The sequence below is a fragment of the Oncorhynchus mykiss genome, chromosome 24 (genome assembly GCF_013265735.2).
Source record: "Oncorhynchus mykiss isolate Arlee chromosome 24, USDA_OmykA_1.1, whole genome shotgun sequence".
NCBI classification, from domain to species: Eukaryota; Metazoa; Chordata; class Actinopteri; order Salmoniformes; family Salmonidae; genus Oncorhynchus; species Oncorhynchus mykiss.
The window spans coordinates 17,734,215-17,756,875 of record NC_048588.1 but is presented as its reverse complement, the minus strand read 5'-3'; the positions used below and the strand labels follow the sequence as shown (position 1 = coordinate 17,756,875).

General features: G+C 44.3%; 1 protein-coding gene across 1 annotated transcript in view; it reads left to right on the top strand.

Moving 5' to 3' along the window:
• The window catches only part of LOC110503901 (nectin-3-like protein), a 75,321-nt gene extending 57,633 nt beyond the window's left edge, over positions 1-17,688 (top strand). The window contains exons 3-7 of the mRNA XM_021582532.2: positions 1,530-1,714; positions 2,129-2,243; positions 3,744-3,861; positions 4,092-4,243; positions 14,513-17,688. Of these exons, the coding sequence (XP_021438207.2) occupies positions 1,530-1,714; positions 2,129-2,243; positions 3,744-3,861; positions 4,092-4,243; positions 14,513-15,177 (1,235 nt within the window). The 3' untranslated portion in view covers positions 15,178-17,688. The remainder of the gene's footprint in view (positions 1-1,529; positions 1,715-2,128; positions 2,244-3,743; positions 3,862-4,091; positions 4,244-14,512) is intronic.
• The last annotated feature ends 4,973 nt before the right edge of the window (positions 17,689-22,661 follow it).

Below are 22,661 nucleotides of genomic sequence, written 5' to 3'. Positions count from 1 at the left end.
ATTACACATTATCCAAACAGATTGTTGCATGGACGCCTTTAGTCCTAGCGTATTTACTTCACACAAAGTCGCCATAAATTCAAAATGCACACATAATTGACACACTGCACACGAAACAAAAATACAGGAAACACCTACAGTATAGACTATCCAAGAACGTGTCTCTTTGAGCAGTCATTGTGACTCTTCAGACAGTCACAAATTTGATAGGCCTATATACACAGTTCACTACATGGGTATCTCTGTCACAGACATGAAGTCTGTTAACAATTCAGAGAGGCATGAGGAAAATGTAGTCTTCTCCTGTCCTAGAGCCTAGGCTATTGAGGAACATGATAACGCTCATAATTTATAAGCGGCCTGTTTCGCAATTCACAACGTAATTGGCGATCAAAGATAGTTACTCTATCATTACTAAATATCATCAGTTTAATTTGCTCTTATTTGGAGAGAACTTTGTCATAGTGACCATATCTTGGTTTTAAACACTTTAAATGGGCACTTCCGATTTTTGCGGTATTTCCCGGGACTCTCAGGATAAATATACATTTTTCCCGGTATTGAAGCTTAGTAGGAAATATTAATCCCTAGTGAAACCCCTACTGGCTGTCAGCATTGACAGTTAGTGATTGTGAGAGGTGTCTAATATTTAGTATGTCTGTCGGTGCACTAGAAGAGTTCAAGTAGTGCTTTGTGGAACAGGTCGAGTGCTATATCACAGCGGTCACTTTCCTTTCACGTGGTTCTAAAGCACTGAATATCAGCACACATTAACAGCAACCCACCTCCCCAGCTCAGGACAGGACACCACACAATGAAACAGAGACACACAACAGCACTAAGTATTATGTCTGACATTGGTCTGTGTTAAACTGTTTTCCAGGTCATTATGAACCATATTAGCAAGCCATGAGTAGTAGGAGCAGTTTCAAAGTACAGCATTTACAACACAAAATCCATTGTTTTGGTTTAGGAGGAAGGGAATGGAGTTCAAACAGCTTGATGGAGATGCTCCAAAAGTCACTCTAATAGAGATGTCTTGGTCGATGCTGCACAATAATATTGCTTTCACAAACATCTCTCGCAAACATCTCCAGCACAATAACAATACAAATAGTTGAGTTCCCTCCAAAGTGCTGATATAGTTTCAGATTGCTTGGCTCATCATTTTTTAATAGATATCTGTAAAATGCAGGAAATCAATCTGTGTCTGGCAGCAGCGTGTGTGTACCGTGGCCACTTCCTCCTGTCTGTCCACATCTCCGTCCCTGTTTTATGTTGCACATTATTTATTCATCTTCATATACAAAATATCAATACTCATTTTGTAATCTATTCTCCATTCTGTTTTGTTATCTCTCTGCATGCCCTTTTCTCTCTCTCGCTTGTTTTCTTTTTCTCTTTGTGTCTCACTGTCTCTCCTCTCCCTCTCAATTTGTTGTTGTTGTCTGTATGTATATCGCCAATGCTGCGAAATGAATTGCAACATTGGGAACATTCTAGTGTTCTCATCTCTCTCTTTCCCTTAGTGGAGCCCAAGGTTTACGTCTCTGCCGGCTCAATGGCCCTGGTGGATGGTGGTAATGAGTCGGTGGCGGCCACCTGCATAGCGGAGCGCGGCCGGCCTGCAGCCGAGGTGTCCTGGGAGACTGAGCTGTTTGGCCGCTCTGAGGTCCAGACGCAGGACGAGCCCAACGGCACCTATTCCACCCAGGTACAAACAGAAAAGAGCTCCTGCTTTGACAACACACCACAGTACCGACATATTGTGTTCCAAATGTCAGCCCATTTCCTATATAGTGCACTACTTTTGACAAAGACCAGTTTTGGTCAGTTTTGCCCTTGGGCTCTAGGCAAAAGCCAAATATATAGGGAATAGGGTTCCATTTGGGACACAGCCATGGTCTCACACACAATCACCCTCCTCTTGGGGGGGAATATATATATATATATATGTGTATGTATGTATGTATGTATGTATGTATGTATGTATGTGTATATATATATATATATATATATATATGAGAAAGAGAGAGATCATGAAGCAGACATGCAGAGCTCACACTGACACTCTTTAAACATGCTTAAATATTTACACGTCTAACTAAATGTCGCCTCCACCACCCAGGTGCATTATGTGTTGGAGCCACGAAAACACTCCCAGGGCCACACCCTCACCTGCGTGGTGCGCCACCCGGCCCTGCAGACTGAGTTCAGGATACCCTACGTGCTCAATGTGCAGTGTGAGTGTTGTGGGGGACCAGGTCGTACAGGACAGCAGAGCAGTAGGGTCATTGAAATAGAACAACTAGATCAGCTTTTTCATGGTTTGTATATAGAGATGGATGCCACCATTACAAGGAGAGGGATAGCTAGCTATCTTTGTGTTTTGCTTGAGAGTGGTTGTTGTGCTGATAGGTGGGCTTTGTGTTGATGATCTGTCTTGCCTCTGGTGTCTGTCAGCGACAGCTGCTGCTCATGTTGTTTCAGCATATTCTCTCTGACTACATAAACATTTAGACAACTGCCACATGTATCAGTGAAGTCATACTGCTAGCCTGATTTACAGTACAGTTTGCACAGAGAACGGACTGACTCCCTGTCTTCCCCCTTTTGCTCATAAAAGGGCCATTAAGGAGTCATCTTCATTTTATAATCATTGATGCATGCTTCCTTGGCAAGCTGAACTTGTGAATAGTGGGTAGTATCTATTTTGAACTATGTGAGTGCAAGCTAATGAAGGCGTTGTATGAAATATTGATCAAGCCTCAGCAGCAGCAGGTGGAAGAGAGGTGGGGGCAGAAGGGTGGAGATGCAGAAAGCCGAGGTTAGGAAGAGAAAGGTTTGTAGCTCAATACATTGTGTCAAATGCAGAGGCAGGGGATTTTAAGTGCCAAAGAAGCACAATTTCACCATGAACAGAGTGCAAAGGTCAACATGACACACTGATAACGTCTTGTTCCCTTCCCGACCGTGTACTGTAATACGTTTTGCCTGCTCACTCTCCAGAGAAATCAAAAAGGGGAAATTGGATACCAGAGTCATTGTTTACAGTTATTACAGTACAGCCAGTGGTATCTGTAATAGCTCTGGTAGTGGCTGGTTGTGAGCTGCTGGAGAGAGTGGATTATTACCCCTATATCTCCACGCTCTGACCTGTCTGAGGTAGGCTCTGTCTGTCTGTCTCTCTGTCTCTCTGTCTCTCTGTCTCTCTGTCTCTCTCTCTCTCTCTCTCTCTCTCTCTCTCTCTCTCTCTCTCTCTCTCTCTCTCTCTCTCTCTCTCTCTCTCTCTCTCATGCGTTGATTGTTTTCTAGGTTTCACACAGCCAACAAAACCTCTGTGCAGTAGAATTCTTCAATTCTGCTTTTCATTTTGATTATCACTTGTTTTGTTTGTATATTGCTTGCTTTTTCCTCCTGGGGGGAAAGCTCATTTGTCATCACTGTACTGCTAGAGGTCACATTGGCTATTGTGTAGAATGTACAATGCACTCTAGGGTATTTTCTTTTAAATGAATTTCGTGTTTTGTATAGAAAGAATATTGTGTTATTAAAGGATCCTGATCATAGTGTATCTTGTACAATAGGCCTATATGGTATGTACCCTAGTCTACTTTATTACAAAGTAGCTACAGTAAGTAACTAATAATAATAATAATAATAATAATAATAATAATAAAGAATAATAAGATTGTAGAATAAAGAATAAAGTTATTTTCATAGATACTGTGCTTCTTTTCCAGTTGCTCCTGAGGTGACGGTGGTGGGATATGATCAGAACTGGTTTATTGGTCAGGAGAATGTGAAGCTGGACTGTGGAGCCAAAGCAAACCCACCTGCCCACCACTTCTCCTGGACCAGGTCAGGGTCCTCTAGCTAGCAGCTTACCCACCCACTACACCCCACAACATGCTATACACAAACCGCATCACAAATAGCACCCTTTGGTCAAAAGTAGTGGTCAAAAGTAGTGCTCTATAATGGGAATAGGGTGCCATTTTGGACGCACGACTACTGTGATCATTGCTGGCTAGTAATATCCAGATAATGTTTGTATCCCTGTGTTTGTATATGATCTCCTTTCTTTACAGATTGGATGGGCCGATGCCTGACGGTGTGGATATAGTGAACAACACTTTTCGTTTCACTCGTCCTCTGGAGAGAAATGACTCTGGACTGTACAGGTGTGAGGTGTACAACGACATCGGTCCACGCAGTCATGACGTTCACGTCTGGATACAAGGTGAGAGAGTATGGCCTTCGTTAAACCCTTCAAACAGAGTTCTCCCACCATGACACCAGAGGAGAAAAGAGCAGCATAAACACACACTATCAGCACCAAAGGTTCAAACTATTGTGGTTATGACAACATTAGATATCTGTGATAAGAGAGGTAGTGTTTCACGCTGTTTGTTTTTGGGAACACAGTATGCACTAATATGTAACAATATGCCTGCTTGTCAATGGGACCACAGTGTGCAGACATTTAGCCCTTTTTTGTTTATCTTGTTTGTTGTCCAAGGTTATTTGTCAGGGTTGGACACAATGAATTGCATACAGATACAGTAACAGACTCTAGTATATTCCCTCCTCATAAAATAGGATGTGTGCTCCATGCTCTGCTGTAAGAGCTGCATGGAGTTTCCATTCTCTCATCAAGAGATTACTAATTATATTTACTTTAATTTAATACACATTAATTCATGTCTGACTCGCGAAACAGACAGAGGATTTCCCCCCCAAAGCTCTCGAAACATAGTTTTTATAAATTTGGCCTCACTTGGCTACGGTACTGGGCTGTTCTGATGTAAGGGAACACTGCTTGGAGAACACACAGCCAGCAGCTTCCCCATCCGTCCTCCTCTCCCTCCTCTTGTCTCCCTCTCCTCTCCTCTCTTTACGTTTGGCTCCTCTATTATTCTTTAGGTATGGAGCATGAGAACTGTGCTCCCCATTTTCCTCTTTCTTCTAATCTATATCCAAACATAATGACTGCTACTCTTAGACACATTCATCCAAGGCATACAATCTCTCTGGTTTCTCACTGAGAGGAGAGCGGGAGAGCAGGCTGGAGGAGCTAAAGCAGGCGGTCAAATCAAATTGTATTGGTCACATACACATAGTTAACAGATGTTAATGTGAGTGTAGCAAAATGCGTGTGCTTCTCGTGCCGACAGTGCAGTAATATCTAACAATTCCACAACAACTACCTAATACACACAAATCTAAAGGGATGGAATAAGAATATGTACATATACAGTGCCTTGCGAAGGTTTTCGGCCCCCTTGAACTTTGCGACCTTTTGCCACATTTCAGGCTTCAAACATAAAGATATAAAACTGTATTTTTTGTGAAGAATCAACAACAAGTGGGACACAATCATGAAGTGGAACGACATTTATTGGATATTTCAAACTTTTTTAACAAATCAAAAACTGAAAAATTGGGCGTGCAAAATTATTCAGCCCCTTTACTTTCAGTGCAGCAAACTCTCTCCAGAAGTTCAGTGAGGATCTCTGAATGATCCAATGTTGACCTAAATGACTAATGATGATAAATACAATCCACCTGTGTGTAATCAAGTCTCCGTATAAATGCACCTGCACTGTGATAGTCTCAGAGGTCCGTTAAAAGTGCAGAGAGCATCATGAAGAACAAGGAACACACCAGGCAGGTCCGAGATACTGTTGTGAAGAAGTTTAAAGCCGGATTTGGATACAAAAAGATTTCCCAAGCTTTAAACATCCCAAGGAGCACTGTGCAAGCGATAATATTGAAATGGAAGGAGTATCAGACCACTGCAAATCTACCAAGACCTGGCCGTCCCTCTAAACTTTCAGCTCATACAAGGAGAAGACTGATCAGAGATGCAGCCAAGAGGCCCATGATCACTCTGGATGAACTGCAGAGATCTACAGCTGAGGTGGGAGACTCTGTCCATAGGACAACAATCAGTCGTATATTGCACAAATCTGGCCTTTATGGAAGAGTGGCAAGAAGAAAACCATTTCTTAAAGATATCCATAAAAAGTGTTGTTTAAAGTTTGCCACAAGCCACCTGGGAGGCACACCAAACATGTGGAAGAAGGTGCTCTGGTCAGATGAAACCAAAATTGAACTTTTTGGCAACAATGCAAAACGTTATGTTTGGCGTAAAAGCAACATAGCTCATCACCCTGAACACACCATCCCCACTGTCATACATGGTGGTGGCAGCATCATGGTTTGGGCCTGCTTTTCTTCTGCAGGGACAGGGAAGATGGTTAAAATTGATGGGAAGATGGATGGAGCCAAATACAGGACCATTCTGGAAGAAAACCTGATGGAGTCTGCAAAAGACCTGAGACTGGGACGGAGATTTGTCTTCCAACAAGACAATGATCCAAAACATAAAGCAAAATCTACAATGGAATGGTTCAAAAATAAACATATCCAGGTGTTAGAATGGCCAAGTCAAAGTCCAGACCTGAATCCAATCGAGAATCTGTGGAAAGAACTGAAAACTGCTGTTCACAAATGCTCTCCATCCAACCTCACTGATCTTGAGCTGTTTTGCAAGGAGGAATGGGAAAAAATGTCAGTCTCTCGATGTGCAAAACTGATAGAGACATACCCCAAGCGACTTACAGCTGTAATCGCAGCAAAAGGTGGCGCTACAAAGTATTAACTTAAGGGGGCTGAATAATTTTGCACGCCCAATTTTTCAGTTTTTGATTTGTTAAAAAAGTTTGAAATATCCAATAAATGTCGTTCCACTTCATGATTGTGTCCCACTTGTTGTTGATTCTTCACAAAAAAATACAGTTTTATATCTTTATGTTTGAAGCCTGAAATGTGGCAAAAGGTCGCAAAGTTCAAGGGGGCCGAATACTTTCGCAAGGCACTGTAAATATATGGATGAGCGATGACCGAGCGGCATAGGCAAGATGCAATAAGATACAGTATCTACATATGAGATGAGTAGTGTAAGAGATGTAAACATTATTCAAGTGGCATTATTTCAAGTGACTAGGTAGTTTGCACCCGGTGATGCGTTGTGCAGACCGCACCACCCTCTGAAGAGCCTTGCGGTTGAGGGTGGTGCAGTTGCCGTACCAGGCGGTGATACAGCCCGACAGTACAGTTGTGGCCAAAAGTTTTTAGAATGACAGAAATATTAATTTCTACAAAGTTTGCTGCTTCAGTGTCTTTAGATATGTTTGTCAGATTCTACTATGGAATACTGAAGTATAATTACAAACATTTCATAAGTGTCAAAGGCTTTTATTGACAATTACATGAAGTTGATGCAGAGTCAATAATTGCAGTGTTGACCCTTCTTTTTCAAGACCTCTGCAATCCGCCCTGGCATGCTGTGAATTAACTTCTGGGCCACATTCTGACTGATGGCAGCCCATTCTTGCATAATCAATGCTTGGAGTTTGTCAGAATTTGTTGGTTTTTGTTTGTCTACCCGCCTCTTGAGGATTGACCACAAGTTCTCAAGTTTTTTTCCGGATGCCGATGCCGCAAACAATCGGAAAGGGGATTCATCAGAGAAAATGACTTTACCCCAGTCCTCAGCAGTCTGTACCCTGTACCTTTTGCAAAATAACAGTCTGTCCCTGATGTTTTTCCTGGAGAGAAGTGGCTTCTTTGCTGCCCTTCTTGATACCAGGCCATCCTCCAAAAGTCTTCGCCTACCTGTGCGTGCAGATGCACTAACACCTGCCTGCTGCTATTCCTGAGCAAGCTCTGTACTGGTGATGCCCCGATCCCGCAGCTGAATCAACTTTAGGAGACAGTCCTGGTGCTTGCTGGACTTTCTTGGGCGCCCTGAAGCCTTCTTCACAACAATTGAACCGCTCTCCTTGAAGTTCTTGATGATCCGATAAATGGTTGATTTAGGTGCAATCTTACTGTCAGCAATATCCTTGCCTGTGAAGCCCTTTATGTGCAAAGCAATGATGACTGCATGTGTTTCCTTGCAGGTAACCATGGTTGACAGAGGAAGGACAATGATTCCAAGCACTACCCTCCTTTTGAAGCTTCCAGTCAGTTATTCAAACGCAATCAGCATGACAAGAGTGATCTCCAGCCCTCGTCAACACTCACACCTGTGTTAACTAGAGAATCACTGACATGATGTCAGCTGGTCCTTTTGTGGCAGGGCTGAAATGCAATGGAAATGTTTTTTAGGGATTCAGTCCATTGCATGGCAAAGAGGGACTTTGCAATTAATTGCAATTCATCTGATCACTCTTCATAACATTCTGGAGTATATGCAAATTGCCATCATACAAACTGAGGCAGCAGACTTTGTGAACATTTATATTTGTGTCATTCTCAAACTTTTGGCCACGACTGTATGCTGTTAATTGTGCATCTGTAAAAGTTTGACAGTTTTAGGTGACAAGACAAATTTCTTCAGCCTCCTGTGGTTGAAGAGGCGCTGTTGCGCCTTCACCAAACTGTCTGTGTGTGTGTACCATTTCAGTTTGTCCGTGATGTGTACGCCGAGGAACTTAAAACTTTCCACCTTCTCCACTACTGTCCCGTTGATGTACATTGTTTTTTTTCCCCTCTGCTGTTTCCTGAAGTCCACGATCAACTCCTTTTTGTTGACGTTGAGTGAGAGATTGTTTTCTGACACCACACTCCGAGTGGCTGTCTCCCTGTAGGCTTTCTCGTCGCTGTTGATATTCAAGCCCACTACTGTGGTGTCGCCTGCAAACTTTATGATTTGAGTTGGAGGCGTGCATGGCCACGCAGTCATAGGTGAGAGTACAGGAGGGGGCTGAGCACGCACCCTTGTGGGGCCCCAGTGTTGAGGATCAGCGAAGTGGAGATGTTGTTTCCTACCGTCACCACCTGGGGGCGGCCCGATAGAAAGTCCAGGACCCAATTGCACAGGGCGGGGATGAGACCCAGGGCCGCGAGCTTAGAGGGTACTATGGGGTTGAATGCTGAGCTGTAGTCAATGAACAGCGTTCTTATGTAAGTATTCCTCTTGTCTTGATGGGATAGGGCAGTGTGATGGCGATTGCATCGTTTGTGGACCTGTTGGGGCGTTATGCAAACTGAAATGGGTCTAGGGTGGCAGGTAAGGTAGAGGTGATATGATCCTTGACTAGTCTCTTAAAGCATTTCATAATGACAGAAGTGAGTGCTATGGGGCAATGGTAATTTAGTTCAGTTATCTTTGTCTTCTTGGGTACAGGAACAATGGTGGCCATCTTGAAGCAGACTGGGGGAAGAAGCGATTGAATATGTCCGTAAACACACCTGCCAGCTGGTCTGCGCATGCTCTGAGGACGCGGCTAGGGATGCTGTCTGGGCCAGCAGCCTTGCGAGGGTCTACACGTTTAAGTGTCTCACGTCGGCCACGGTCCTTGGGCCGTGTCGGTGGCACTGTATTATACTCAAAGCGGGGAAAAAATGTGTTTAGTTTGTCTAGAAGCAAGACGTCGGTGTCCGTGATTGCCTGTAGACTCTGCCACATATGTCTCATGTCTGAGCTGTTGAATTGTGACTCCACTTTGTCCCTTTACTGACCTTTCTCTTGTTTGATTGCCTTGCGGAGGGAATAACTACACTGTTTATATTCAGCCGTATTCCCAGTCCTCTTTCCATGGTTAAATGCGGTGGTTTGTGCTTTCAGTTTTGCGTGAATGCCGCGATCTATCCACGGTTTCTGGTTAGGGTAGGTTTTAATAGTCACAGTGGGTACAACATCTCCAATGCACTTCCTCATAAACTTACTCGCTGAGTCAGCGTATAAATCGTTGTTATTCTCTGAGGAATATTTCCCAGTCTGCATGATCAAAACAATCTTTCGCGTGGATTCCGATTGGTCAGACCAGCGTTGAATGGTTCTAGTCACGGGCACATCCTGTTTGAGTTTCTGCCTATAGGACAGTAGGAGCAAAATGGAGTTGTGGTCGGATTTGCCGAAGGGAGGGCGGGGGAGGGCCATGTATGCATAGCCAGTGTATTGTCCACTCGAGTGCTACAGTCAATATGCTGATAGACTTTAGGTAGCCTTGTTCTCAAATTTGCTTTGTTAAAATCCCCAGCTACAATAAATGCAACCTCATTATATATGGTTTCCAGCTTACATAGAGTCCAGTGAAGTTCCTTTAGGGCCGTCGTGGCATCTGCTTGAGGGGGGATATACACGGCTGTGACAATAACCAATGAGAATTCTCTAGGGAGATAACATGGGTGGCAGTTGATTGTAAGGAATTCTAGGTCAGGTGAACAAAAGGACTTGAGTTCCTGTATGTTGTTATGATTACACCACGCTCCATCTGTGAGTTGGCCTGGTTCACTCGAAAACTAAGAGTGCTCCCCAAATTATACCATATTCGCTATATAGTGCACTACTTTTGACCAAAGCCCTATGGACCTTGGTCAAAAGTAGTGCACGATAAAGGTTACAGGGTGCCATTTGGGACGTGGTCTAAAGCTTGCTTGACACGCTGTCCAGGAAGGACTTGCACTGAGCAATTATCTAGCCTCTCCAAGCCAACAACATGGAGGAGTCCGGCATATGCCGCTTCTCTCACTCTAAGCCCCTGTGGACATGGATGCATCTAGGCCTAAGCCACAGTAGCAGGCAGGCAGGCAGAGCATGTTGTATCATCCCCCGCCCTTCTCCTTCGTAGCTGTCTCGGATACACTGTGATGTTTTCACAGTGCCCTGCATTGCGCTGCAAGTGTTTCTCCCCACCAGCAGCATCTCATTGACTGTGTCCCAAATGGCACCCTATTGCCTATACAGTGCACTACCTTTGACCATGGAAGGTGTATTGTGCATTCGAAAGTATTTACACCATTTGACTTTTTCCACATTTTGTTATGTTACAGCCTTATTCTAAAATGTATTAACTTGTTTTTTTCCTCATCAATATACACACAATACCCCATAATGACAAAGGAAATACTCGTTTTTAGACATTTTTACTAATGTATTAAAAATAAACTTAAATAACAAATGTACATAAGTAGACCCTTTACTCAGTACTTTGTTGAAGCACCTTTGGCAGAGATTACAGCCTCGATTCTTTGTGGGTATGACGCTACACGCTTGGCACAACTGTGTTTGGGGAGTTTCTCCCCTTCTTCTCTGCAGATCCACTCAATCTCTGTGAGGTTAGATGGGGAGCGTCGATGGGGAGCGTCGATGTACAGCTATTTTCAGGTCTCTCCAGAGATGTTAGATTGGGTTCAAGTCCGGGGTCTGGCTGGGCCACTCAAGGACATTCAGAGACTTGTCCCAAAGCCACTGCTGTGTTGTCTTGGCTGTGTGCTTAGGGTCGTTGTCCTGTTGGAAGGTGAACCTTCGGCCCAGTCTGAGATCCTGAGCGCTCTAGAACAGGTTTTCATCAATGATGTCTCTGTACATTGCTCCATTCATCTTTCCCTAGATCCTGACTAGTCTTCCAGTCCCTGCCGCTGAAAAACATCCCCACAGCATGATGCTGCCACCACCATGCTTCACCGTAGGGATGGTGCCAGGTTTTCTCCAGATGTGATGCTTGGCATTCAGGCCAAGGAGTTCAATCTTGGTTTCATCAGACCAGAGAATCTTGTTTCTCATGGTCTGAGAGTCTTTAAGGTGCCTTTTGGCAAACTCCAAGCGGTCTGTCATGTGCCTTTTACTGAGGAGTGGCTTCCGTATGGAAGTGCTACAGAGATGGTTGTCCTTCTGGAAGGTTTCCTCATCTCCACAGAGGAACTCTGGAGCTCTGTCATAGTGACTATCGGGTTCTTGGTCACCTCTCTGACCAAGGCCCTTCTCCCCCTATTGTTCAGTTTGGCTGGGCGGCCAGCTCTAGGAAGAGTCTTGGTGGTTCCAAACTTCTTCCATATAAGAATGGAGGCTACTGTGTTATGGGGGACCTTCTATGCTGCAGACATTTTTCTGTACCCTTCCCCAGATCTGTGTCTCGACGCTCTATGGACAATTCCTTTGACCTCATGGCTTGGTTTTTGCTCTGACATGCACTGTCTACTGTGGGACCTTGTAAAGACAGGTGTGTGTGCCTTTCCAAATCATGTCCAATCAATTGAATTTACCACAGGAGGATTCCAATCAAATTGAAGAAACATCTCAAGGATGATCAATGGAAACAGGATGCACCTGAGCTCAATTTCGAGTCTCATAGCAAGGTGTCTGAATACTTAAGTAAATAAGGCATTTCAGTTTTTATTTGTAATAATTTAGCAAAAATGTCTAAACCTGTTTTCGCTTTGTGTGTAGATTTATGAGGATTTTCTTATTTAATACATTTTAGAAGGCTTTAACGTAACAAAATGTGGAAAAAGTCAAGGAGTCTGAATACTCTCCGAATGCACTGTATATTGTGCCTATTGGAGCCTATATTGTGCTCAGTGCTCCCCATCATACACCATGTCCCTCTCTAGCTACCAGGATGAGATGGCACTGCAGTGGATTGCTGCTGTCTTACGGGCTCCTCACCAATTCTGCTATTTTGTGTGTTTTTTTACGTAAACTTTTTTTTTGTACATAATATTTTCGGCATCATTTCCTATGACCTCGTACACATCGACTCGATAATGGTACCCTGGGTACATAGCCAAGTTATCGTTACTCATTGTGTATTTATTCCTCATATTATTATTTTTCTATTATCCATTTGTCCTCTCTGAATTGTTGGGAAGGACCTGTAAGTAAGCATTTCACTGTTGTTTACAAAGCATGTGAAAAATCAGATTTGATTTGATATGAGGAGGTCCAGCTGTGGAGGTTGGGGATGGTTGTCTTAAGGCTAAGGGGGAGGCGTTATATATCAGCTCACTGACCTTGAGCTGCCTCTCCCCTCCCCCTTCTCCCCCCTTTAGATTATCACTGGTCCCTTAGTCACTGCTTTATAATTGCAGGTTAGTTAGATTCTCACTCAGTCAGGTAAATTGCAGCCATGATGTAATTAGCTGAAGGCTATGCTTGCTGCCATCCTGATTGCATTTGATCAGTCGTAGCTAAGACTCCAGTGTTAAGGAGAGATACAAAGCTGTCCTAGTGCAGCTTAGACTCCAGTATTAAGGGGAGATACAAAGCAGTTCCTAGTGCAGCTTAGATTCCAGTGTTAATTGGAGATACAATGAGGTCCTAGTGCAGCTTAGATTCCAGTGTTAATTGGAGATACAATGCGGTCCTAGTGCAGCTTTCAGTGTGTCTTTGTAGTCAGGCTCTTCATGTGTCTCTAGAGATACAGGCTGCTTTTTGTCCTGAAGGGAGGTCAATATTCAGACACAGTAATCCGCTCTCTGTCTCTCTGTCTGTCTCTCTTTGTCTGTCTCTGTGTCTCTATTGGCTGTCTTCTTTGGTTCTGGGTGTCATCACAGTAACTAGCCACTGAAGGACAAATCAGAGGCAGGAACCTCACATCGATCACACACTGCTTAATCTTCTCACATGACTTCCCAGAGAGAGGGGAAGAACAAATCACACGCATGCACGCGTGCGCACACACACACATATTCGTCTTCCCCTCTTAAATCCACATTTTCTCTTTACTTTCCACCAGAGTCACTCACTCCTTTACAGAGCCCAGAGTCACTCACTCCTTTACAGAGCCCAGAGTCACTCACTCCTTTACAGAGCCCAGAGTCACTCACTCCTTTACAGAGCCCAGAGTCACTCACTCCTTTACAGAGCCCAGAGTCACTCACTCCTTTACAGAGCCCAGAGTCACTCACTCCTAAACAGAGCCCAGAGCCACTCACTCTTTTACAGAGCCCAGAGCCACTCACTCTTTTACAGAGCCCAGAGCCACTGACTCCTTTACAGAGCCCAGAGCCACTGACTCCTTTACAGAGCCCAGAGCCACTCACTCTTTAACAGAGCCCAGAGCCACTGACTACTTTACAGGCCCAGAGCCACTGACTCCTTTACAGAGCCCAGAGTCACTTACTCTTTTACAGAGCCCAGAGTCACTTACTCTTTTACAGAGCCCAGAGCCACTGACTCCTTTACAGAGCCCAGAGCCACTCACTCTTTTACAGAGCCCAGAGCTACTGACTCCTTTACAGAGCCCAAAGCCACTGACTCCTTTACAGAGCCCAGAGCCACTTACTCTTTTACAGAGCCCAGAGACACTGACTCCTTTACAGAGCCCAGAGCCACTCACTCTTTTACAGAGCCCAGAGCCTTTGGTGTTTGTCCAGACACTTTACTTATTTAATTAATATGCTCTTTCAAAACAACGTGTTAGAATTTCAATTAAGCTTCTTTGTAAACTGTCATTTTCTAACAGGTTATAAACATTAGTGTATTCTATTTGTTCTGTATTCAATGATTATACTGTGTCACCAATCAGATTCTACAGATTCTATCAGATTCTATCAGATTCTACTACTTCAGATACTACAGACATTGATTCCTACAGATTATTAACTGACATTAAAAAATATATATATTCTGTCATGCCATTCCCTCCCTCCATTAAACATCATCTCTGCCCCCCCACCCCCTCTCTTTCACCCCCATTCTCTATCCATCCATCAGATCCTCCCCCCACCACGGCACCAGTCTCCTCCACATCTACTCCCCTCTTCCTGGACACCAGTGACACCAGCAGGGCCCCCAACAAGCGGCGAGGAGCGAGCGGCCACTTCACATCCCCCACCCTGGCCTCCCTGTCAGACAGCAGCCTGGGTACCATAGTGGGCGGGGCTGTGGGCGGGGTCCTGCTCCTGGGGTTGCTGCTGATCCTGGGCGGAGCTTGCTTCATGCGCCAGCGGAGGACCTTCAGGGGTGACTACTACACCAAACAGTACCTGGGCCCCTCCGACATGCAGAAGGAGTCCCAGCTGGACGTGCTCCAGCCCCACGAGCTGCAGGAGGTCTACGGGGACGGGCACAACTCTACCTGCAAGGACAGCCAGGAGCTGAAACCCAAGCCGGGACTGGGAGGGGACATAATTTACCCCAATGACATCAAGGACAAGGAGGACTGGGGCGATGGCCACAGGGGCCTCCGGGAGGGCAGCTACTACCCTGTTGAAAACCACAACAACATCCACCACCCCAAAGGGCCGCTCGTTCACACTCCCACTGTGACCAACGGCTCCCCCTACCTGCCGGAGGACTGCTATGACAACGGCACAGACAGCGAGTATGTGTCCCACATGGATGGGTCTGTGATCTCACGCAGGGAGTGGTATGTCTGAGAGCTACAGGGGAGCTGGAAAATACCTTTTGGCTCAAAATGACTCGGTGAGACAATAATTGAACAGGAGTTGAAATAGATATATTATAGAGAATTTGTCAATTCAATAAACAGACTCTTCTACACAAGAATGAACATTCCCGGCTCATTTGTGTGCTCTGACCCCAAGGACTTCCATATGACTTCCATATGGAGTGTGTTATAATGTCGTAGCATCTCAACAGATGATCGCAGGCTGGGAATGGCAGTAATCTGCTGTCATTATCCGCTTAACTTTAGAACTAGGGTTCATTTGGCAAGGGTTTCTCTGTACTATGTTGTTTCAACAGATGTGAGTGGTTCACTTTGTGTCGTTCTGCTTTTATGTATTTAAACACCTGTCTTACGTCATGAGTCTGGCATTTCAGCCCTCATTAGTGAAATATTTCTATCCCTTTTGAAAATTCTGAACTATGTTGCCCATATGTTGCATCAATTCAAACCCCTCATATTCAATGACATTTCCAAAACAATTGCCTGTAATCAAATGACTTTTTCATAAAGGTTACATTCTGATTGCTTGTTGCTGTTGAGCACCTAAATCAGATTATATTTTAGTTTTCAAACTGTTATACAGATGTGAAAGGGAAAAGGATTCAACAATATGACAAAAAGGGAGCAATTTGCCAAGTTTATGGTTCTAGATGACGATAGAATATATCCACATGTTGTGAGCAGGATGTACAGTGATACTGTCAGGACTATGGGACGTGATAAGACTCTTTTAAGCACATCGGAGGAATACATCTCAAGGTTTGTATCTATTTAGGACAGTGTATTGTTCTTTAGCATTGGTTGCACATTCTAGATTGTGTCCCATATGGCACCCTATTCCATATACATTCAGTGGCCAGTTTATTAGGTGCACCCATATAGTCCTGACTGTCATCAGAATGACGCAATAGGAACCGGGATTTGTCGGACCAGGCAATGTTTTTTCACTACTCAATTGTCCAGTGTTAGCTGACAGGAGTGAAACTCAGTGTGTGTCAGTGTGATCTGTGATGGGTTTTTCCAGTACACAACCAGGCACCATGACATGGTCTTTGTCCCAAATGGCATCCTATTCCGTACATAGTGCACTACTTTTGAACAGAGCCGGATGGGCAGTGGTCAAAAGTAGTGTACTATATAGGGAATTAGGATTCCATTTGGGAATGAGTCCATGACATGAGGTTGTAGCTACTAAAGGGTTGACATCACCAGTGATTCTATCTCCATTAGCTGGTATTGACCTTCCATTTCCTGTTCCTGCTCAGCCGGTAGCTTCGTTCTACCTGAGAAACTAAAGGATCAAAGTGACCTCTCCAAAGCCTCGCCATTAAAGGAAAGATCTCTTCCGTCAATTGGTCGGGTGGAGGGGAGCATGTATACACTGACTGTTGGAGGAGGGGGTTGTAAGAGGGGGAGATCTCCCTGTGGCATTTCAAGATGGGGCTTGGCTTTAGCCTGAGGTTTCTTTGTTTCTTCTTCTGGGGTTTTGCAGATTGAGGGCACACTCTTTTTAATTTGATCCTTCTTTTTTTGTTGCTCCCAACCCTTTGGTGGCTCATAAAACACTTGCGTATCACACACACACTCCAACCCTGTCATGTTCAAAGCCCAGCCTTCACCTCAAAGTTTTAGCTTTTTAATTAACTTCTCTTCTCTGGATGGACTTGGCGAATGTTTGACCTCAGTGACGTGTAGAGCATCTGTGTATGCAAGCACACTCATGTGTTTTTATCTGTTTGAGTCAAGGCTTCCAGCGTGTGCCTGACTAAATTGGACAAAGCCCCTCGGTGAAAACTTTTCTTAGCTTAGCTACTGCTCAGACATCCACCCAGGGGTTGTGAGCACGTAGGCTAGATACAATGCAGGGATAGATTCTCATGTCTTTGACTGTTTGTCTGTACACACAATGTGAGGTTAGCTTGGTTTTACTCCCTGTTTTGAACATTTTATCCAAATACAGGCTGGTCTTTGACATGTAATTTCATTGGGAGTGGAAGAAAGTGATTGAATGTTTACTTTGGCAAAGCTTTTGTTTTCAACTTGACCTTCTTTGGAATGGAAATATATTAAGTTATTGTTGTGCCTATACTGCCTTCATTTCATTTGAATCCTTTATGGTTTATTCTTCTGCTTATGTATATATGTTCATGGTTTTTATGTGTGATGATTCATGTGTTGATTTAAGTCCTGAAGGCCCCTGGAGAGAAAGGTTGGTGCCTTATGCCTTTTTATGTCCTTCTTTTTAATATTTATGATTTTGTTGCTTGTTTTTAAACCAGCACAGTTGACTTAAGGTGAATTGTTTAGCCTTGTACACACAGACTCTTGTAGCAACTTAAGTTACAATGTACCTGAAAATTGTATTTCACTGGAAAATTACATGGGTAGTACTAAGCAGGCCAGAATCATAGTCAATGTTATTGTTTTGAAAATATGCTGGCTTTTTTTTATTCTTTATTAAAAAAACAAATGTTTTGTATTTTTTTGGTCTGAAATTGTCACAGTGCATTAGATTATTTTATATTATTTGATTTTTTTTTTTATTTCACCTTCATTTAACCAGGTAGACCAGTTGAGAACAAGTTCTTATTTACAACTGCGACCTGGCCAAGATAAAGCAAAGCAGTGCGACACAAACAACACAGAGTTAACAAACGGGATAAATGGGATAAACAAACGCACAGTCGATAACACAATAGAAAAATCTATATACAGTGTGTGCAAATGTAGTAAGATTAGGGAGGTAAGGCAATAAATAGGCCATAGTGGCGAAATAATTACAATTTAGCAATTAAACACTGGAGTGATAGATGTGCAGAAGATGAATGTGCAAGTAGCGATACTGGGGTGTAAAGGAGAGAAAAAAGAAATGACAATATAGGGATGAGGTAGTTGGGTGGGCAATTTGCAGATGTGTGTACAGGTGCAAAGATCGGTCAGCTGCTCTGATAGCTGATGCTTAAAGTTAGTGAGGGAAATATAAGACTCGAGCTTCAGTGATTTTTGCAATTCGTTCCAGTCATTGGCAGCAGAGAACTGAAAGGAAAGGCGGCCAAAGGAGGAGTTGGCTTTGGGGATGACCAGTGAAATATACCTGCTGGAGCTCGTGCTATGGGTGGGTGCTGCTATGGTGACCAGTGAGCTGAGATAAGGCGGGGCTTTACTTAGCAAAAACTTATAGATGACCTGGAGCCGGTGGGTTTGGCGACGAATATGAAGTGAGGGCCAGCCAACGAAAGCATACAGGTCGCAGTGGTGAGTAGTATATGGGGCTTTGGTGACAAAACGGATGGCACTGTGATAGACTACATCCAATTTGCTGAGTAGAGTGTTGGAGGCTATTTTGTAAATGACATTGCCGAAATCAAGGATCGGTAGGATAGTCAGTTTTACGAGGTTGTGTTTGGCAGCATGAGTGAAGGATGCTTTGTTGTTCATTTCATTTTGGATTGGAGATGCTTAATGTGAGTCTGGAAGGAGAGTTTACAGTCTAACTAGACACCTAGGTATTTGTAGTTGTCCACATATTCTAAGTCAGAACCGTCCAGAGTAGTGATGCTAGACGGGCGGGCGGTTTAGTTTTACTTTCATTTAAGAGCAGTTGGAGGCCACGGAAGGAGTGTTGTATGGCATTGAAGCTTGTCTGGAGGTTTGTTAACACAGTGTCCAAAGAAGGGCCAGAAGTATACGGAATGGTGTCGTCTGCGTAGAGGTGGATCAGAGAATCGCCAGCAGCAAGAGTGACATCATTGATGTATAAAGAGAATTGGGTCGGCCTAAGAATTGAACCCTGTGGCACCCCCATAGAGACTTCCAGATGTCCGGACAGCAGGCCCTCCAATTTAACACACTGAACTCTATCTGAGAAGTAGTTGGTGAACCAGGCGAGGCAGTCATTTGAGAAACCAAGGCTGTTGAGTCTGCCGATAAGAATGTGGTGATTGACAGAGTCGAATGCCTTGGCCAGGTCAATGAAGATGGCTGCACAGTATTGTCTTCTATCGATGGCAGTTATGATATCGTTGAGGACTTTGACCGTGGCTGAGGTGCACCCATGACCCGCTCGGAAACCAGATTGCATAGTAGAGAAGGTACGGTGGGATTCGAAAGGGTCGGTGATCTGTTTGTTAACTTGGCTTTCGAAGACTTTAGAAAGGCAGGGTAGGATAGATATAGGTCTGTAACAGTTTGGGTCTAGAGTGTTTCGCCCTTTGAAGAGGGGGATGACTTCGGCAGCTTTCCAATCTTTAGGGATCTCAGACTATTCGAAAGAGAGGTTGAACAGGCCAGTAATAGGGGTTGCAACAATTGCGGCGGATAATTTTAGAAAGAGGGTCCAGATTGTCTAGCCCAGCTTATTTGTAGGGGTCCAGATTTGACAGCTCTTTCAGAACATCAGCTATCTGGATTTGGGTTAAGGAGAAATGGGGAGTCTTGGGCAAGTTTCTGTGGGGGGTGAAGGGCTGTTGACCGGGGTAGGGGTAACCAGGTGGAAAGCATGGCCAGCCGTAGAAAAATGCTTATTGAAGTTCTCGATTATCGTAGATTTATCGGTGGTGACAGTGTTTCTTCGCCTGAGTGCGGTGGGCAGCTGGGAGGAGGTGCTCTTATTCTCCATGGACTTTACAGTGTCCCAGAACCTTTTTGAGTTTGTGGTACAGAATGCAAATTTCTGTTTGCAAAAGCTAGCCTTTGCTTTCCTAACTGCCTGTGTATTGGTTCCTAACTTAGCTCAAAAGTTGCATATCGCAGGGGCTATTCGATGCTAATGCAGTATGCCACAGGATGTTTTTGTGCTGGTCAAGGGCAGTCAAGTCTGAAGAGACCCAAGGGCTATATCTGTTCTTAGTTTTTTTTAAATTGAATGGGACATGCTTATTTAAGATAGTGAGGAAAGCACTTTTAAAGAATAACCAGGCATCCTCTACTGACGGAATGGGGTCAATATCCTTCCAGGTAGCCTAGTGGTTAGAGTGTTGGACTAGTAACTGGAGGGTTGCAAGTTCAAACCCAGTGCTGACAAGGTACAAATCTGTCGTTCTGCCCATGAATAGGCAGTTAACCCACCGTTCCTAGGCCATCATTGAAAATAAGAATTTGTTCTTAACTGACTAGTTAAATAAAGGTAAAAATACCTGGGTCAGGTGTTAGAAAGGCCTGCTCGCTGAAGTGTTTTAGGGAGCGTTTGACAGTGATGAGGGGTGGTCGTTTTACGGATGCAGGCAGTGATTGCTGAGATCCTGGTTGAAGACAGCAGAGGTGTATTTAGAGGTTGGTCAGGATTGTATCTATGAGGGTACCCGTGTTTACGGATTTAGGGTTGTTCCTGGTAGGTTCCTTGATAATTTGTGTGACACGTACACGCAAAACCATGACTTACAGGTGTACACAGAAAACAATCCCGCACACCCAGCAGGCGGGCCGGCTGGATAATAAAGCCCAACCAATTAACCTAACTAAACACAGGTGTAACGAATAACAGACAAGGGGGGGAAAAAGGATCAGTGGTAGCTAGTAGGCCGGTGACTACGACCACCGACCGCCACCCGAACAGGAAGGGGAGCCACCTTCCTGTTCCTGTAGGAGTCGTGACAAACATGCATGAATCCAAGGCATTTACGGTTACAGAAGTCAACAAAAGATAGTGCCTGGGGAATAGGAGTGGAACTGGGGGCTACAGGGCCTGGGTTAACCTCTACATCACCAGAGGAACAGAGAATGAATAGGATAAGGGTACGGCTAAAGGCTATAAGAACTGGTCGTCTTGTGCGTTGGGGAAAGAATAAAATGAGCAGATTTCTGGGCGTGGTAGAATAGATTCAGGGCATAATGTACAGACAATGGTATGGTAGGATGTGAGTACAGTGGAGGTAAACCTAGGCGTTGAGTGACAATGAGAAAGGTTTTGTCTCTGGAGGCACCAGTTATTAAGCCAGGTGAGGTCTCCTCATGTGTGTGTGGTGGGACAAAATAGCTATCTAAGGCATTTTGAGTGGGACTGAGGGCTCTACAGTGAAATAAAATAATTAGAACCAGCCAAGACAGCAGTAGACAAGGCATATTGACATTAGAGAGAGGCTTAAAGCAAACACAGGTGTTGTTCAGGAGAGCTAAGACAACGGGTAAATGGCGATGAATGGGCAGAGCGGGTTAGTTAGGTACATACGGGACCTGAGTTCGGGGCTGGGGCCGACAGGTAAACAAAATGAGGAACCATGTTATTGAAACATTGAAACTTTTAACCATTGCCCTATTGGACAGAAGCAAAGAGTGGAGTGCCCGAGGGGCCCGGATCAAAAGTAGTGCACTATATAGGGAATAAGGTTCCATTTGCATCCACTTTGAAGGGACAAAGGTGTTCCCCTCTCTCAGACCCTAACCCATCTATCTCTGTCACCCTCAGCAGCCTCCACTGCCCACACCTTTGTTGATCAGTTGCTGACCCATCACCCCTTTCCTGTCTCATTCAGCACCCTCTCTATCACTGGCCTACAGAATAGACCCACTCTCTGATGGACAAATGGATCACACCTGTACTGGGATAGGTGGTTGGGTTTGGTTTCTGGCCACCCACAATCCAAGCAGGTTTTACTCCTTGTTTATTGATTTGAACCTGTCCCCAAGCCCATTAGTCACCAATGGGGTCTTGAGTGATTGCTGCGAGATGAGTCCCACTCTTTTATTGACCTTGATTTGGTGAAAAAATAAAGCCTTATTCCATGAAGTTTCAGAGCGGGTGTTTCCTCTGCACTTTGGATTGAATTCAATAGAATATGGTGTAATGTGTTCATATCCCACTTTTATTTACCATGTTAAATGCAAAAAAAAAATATTGTATCAAACTGCATGATGTTCTCAAAAGGGCCCCTTTGTTACATAATCGTTCTGTCGTATGCCAGCTCAGATCTTCAATTTGGCATCTTCTTCCTTTAAGTGTTAGTATCTAATCCTCTGTGTTAACCTGCTTCTGGAGGTGGCATGAAGAGTATCATTGTCTGTTATTCAACTAAGCCAGAGTGACACTCACTCCCCTCCAGCCCAGATAAAGAGAGAAACCAGATCTAGTATGTCAGACAGAAATCTCCCCTCTTTCAGTCTTGGAGTCTATCCCAAATTGCACCCTATTCCCTATATAGTACACTATTTTTGACCAGGGTCCACTACATACGGAATAAGGAGCCATTTGCGATACAGCCTAACTCTGCGTTCATCACTTGACTGGCCACAGTGTCCCCGGCCGTTCCAAACACACCCGCTGTATTACTGCCACGTTACCTGACCGGGATAACCCTGGCCTAATTCATCATTGTTACTATCTGCATGTGTGTACAGGCTGCAGGAGTAAATAGCTCTGTTGGTGGGCTTCAGTTGTTCTCTCTCTGTCTCTCGCTCTGTCTCTCTCTCTTGCAGCTGTCTGCTAGAGGTTTTTTTTCTTGGTTTGTGTTTTTTTCA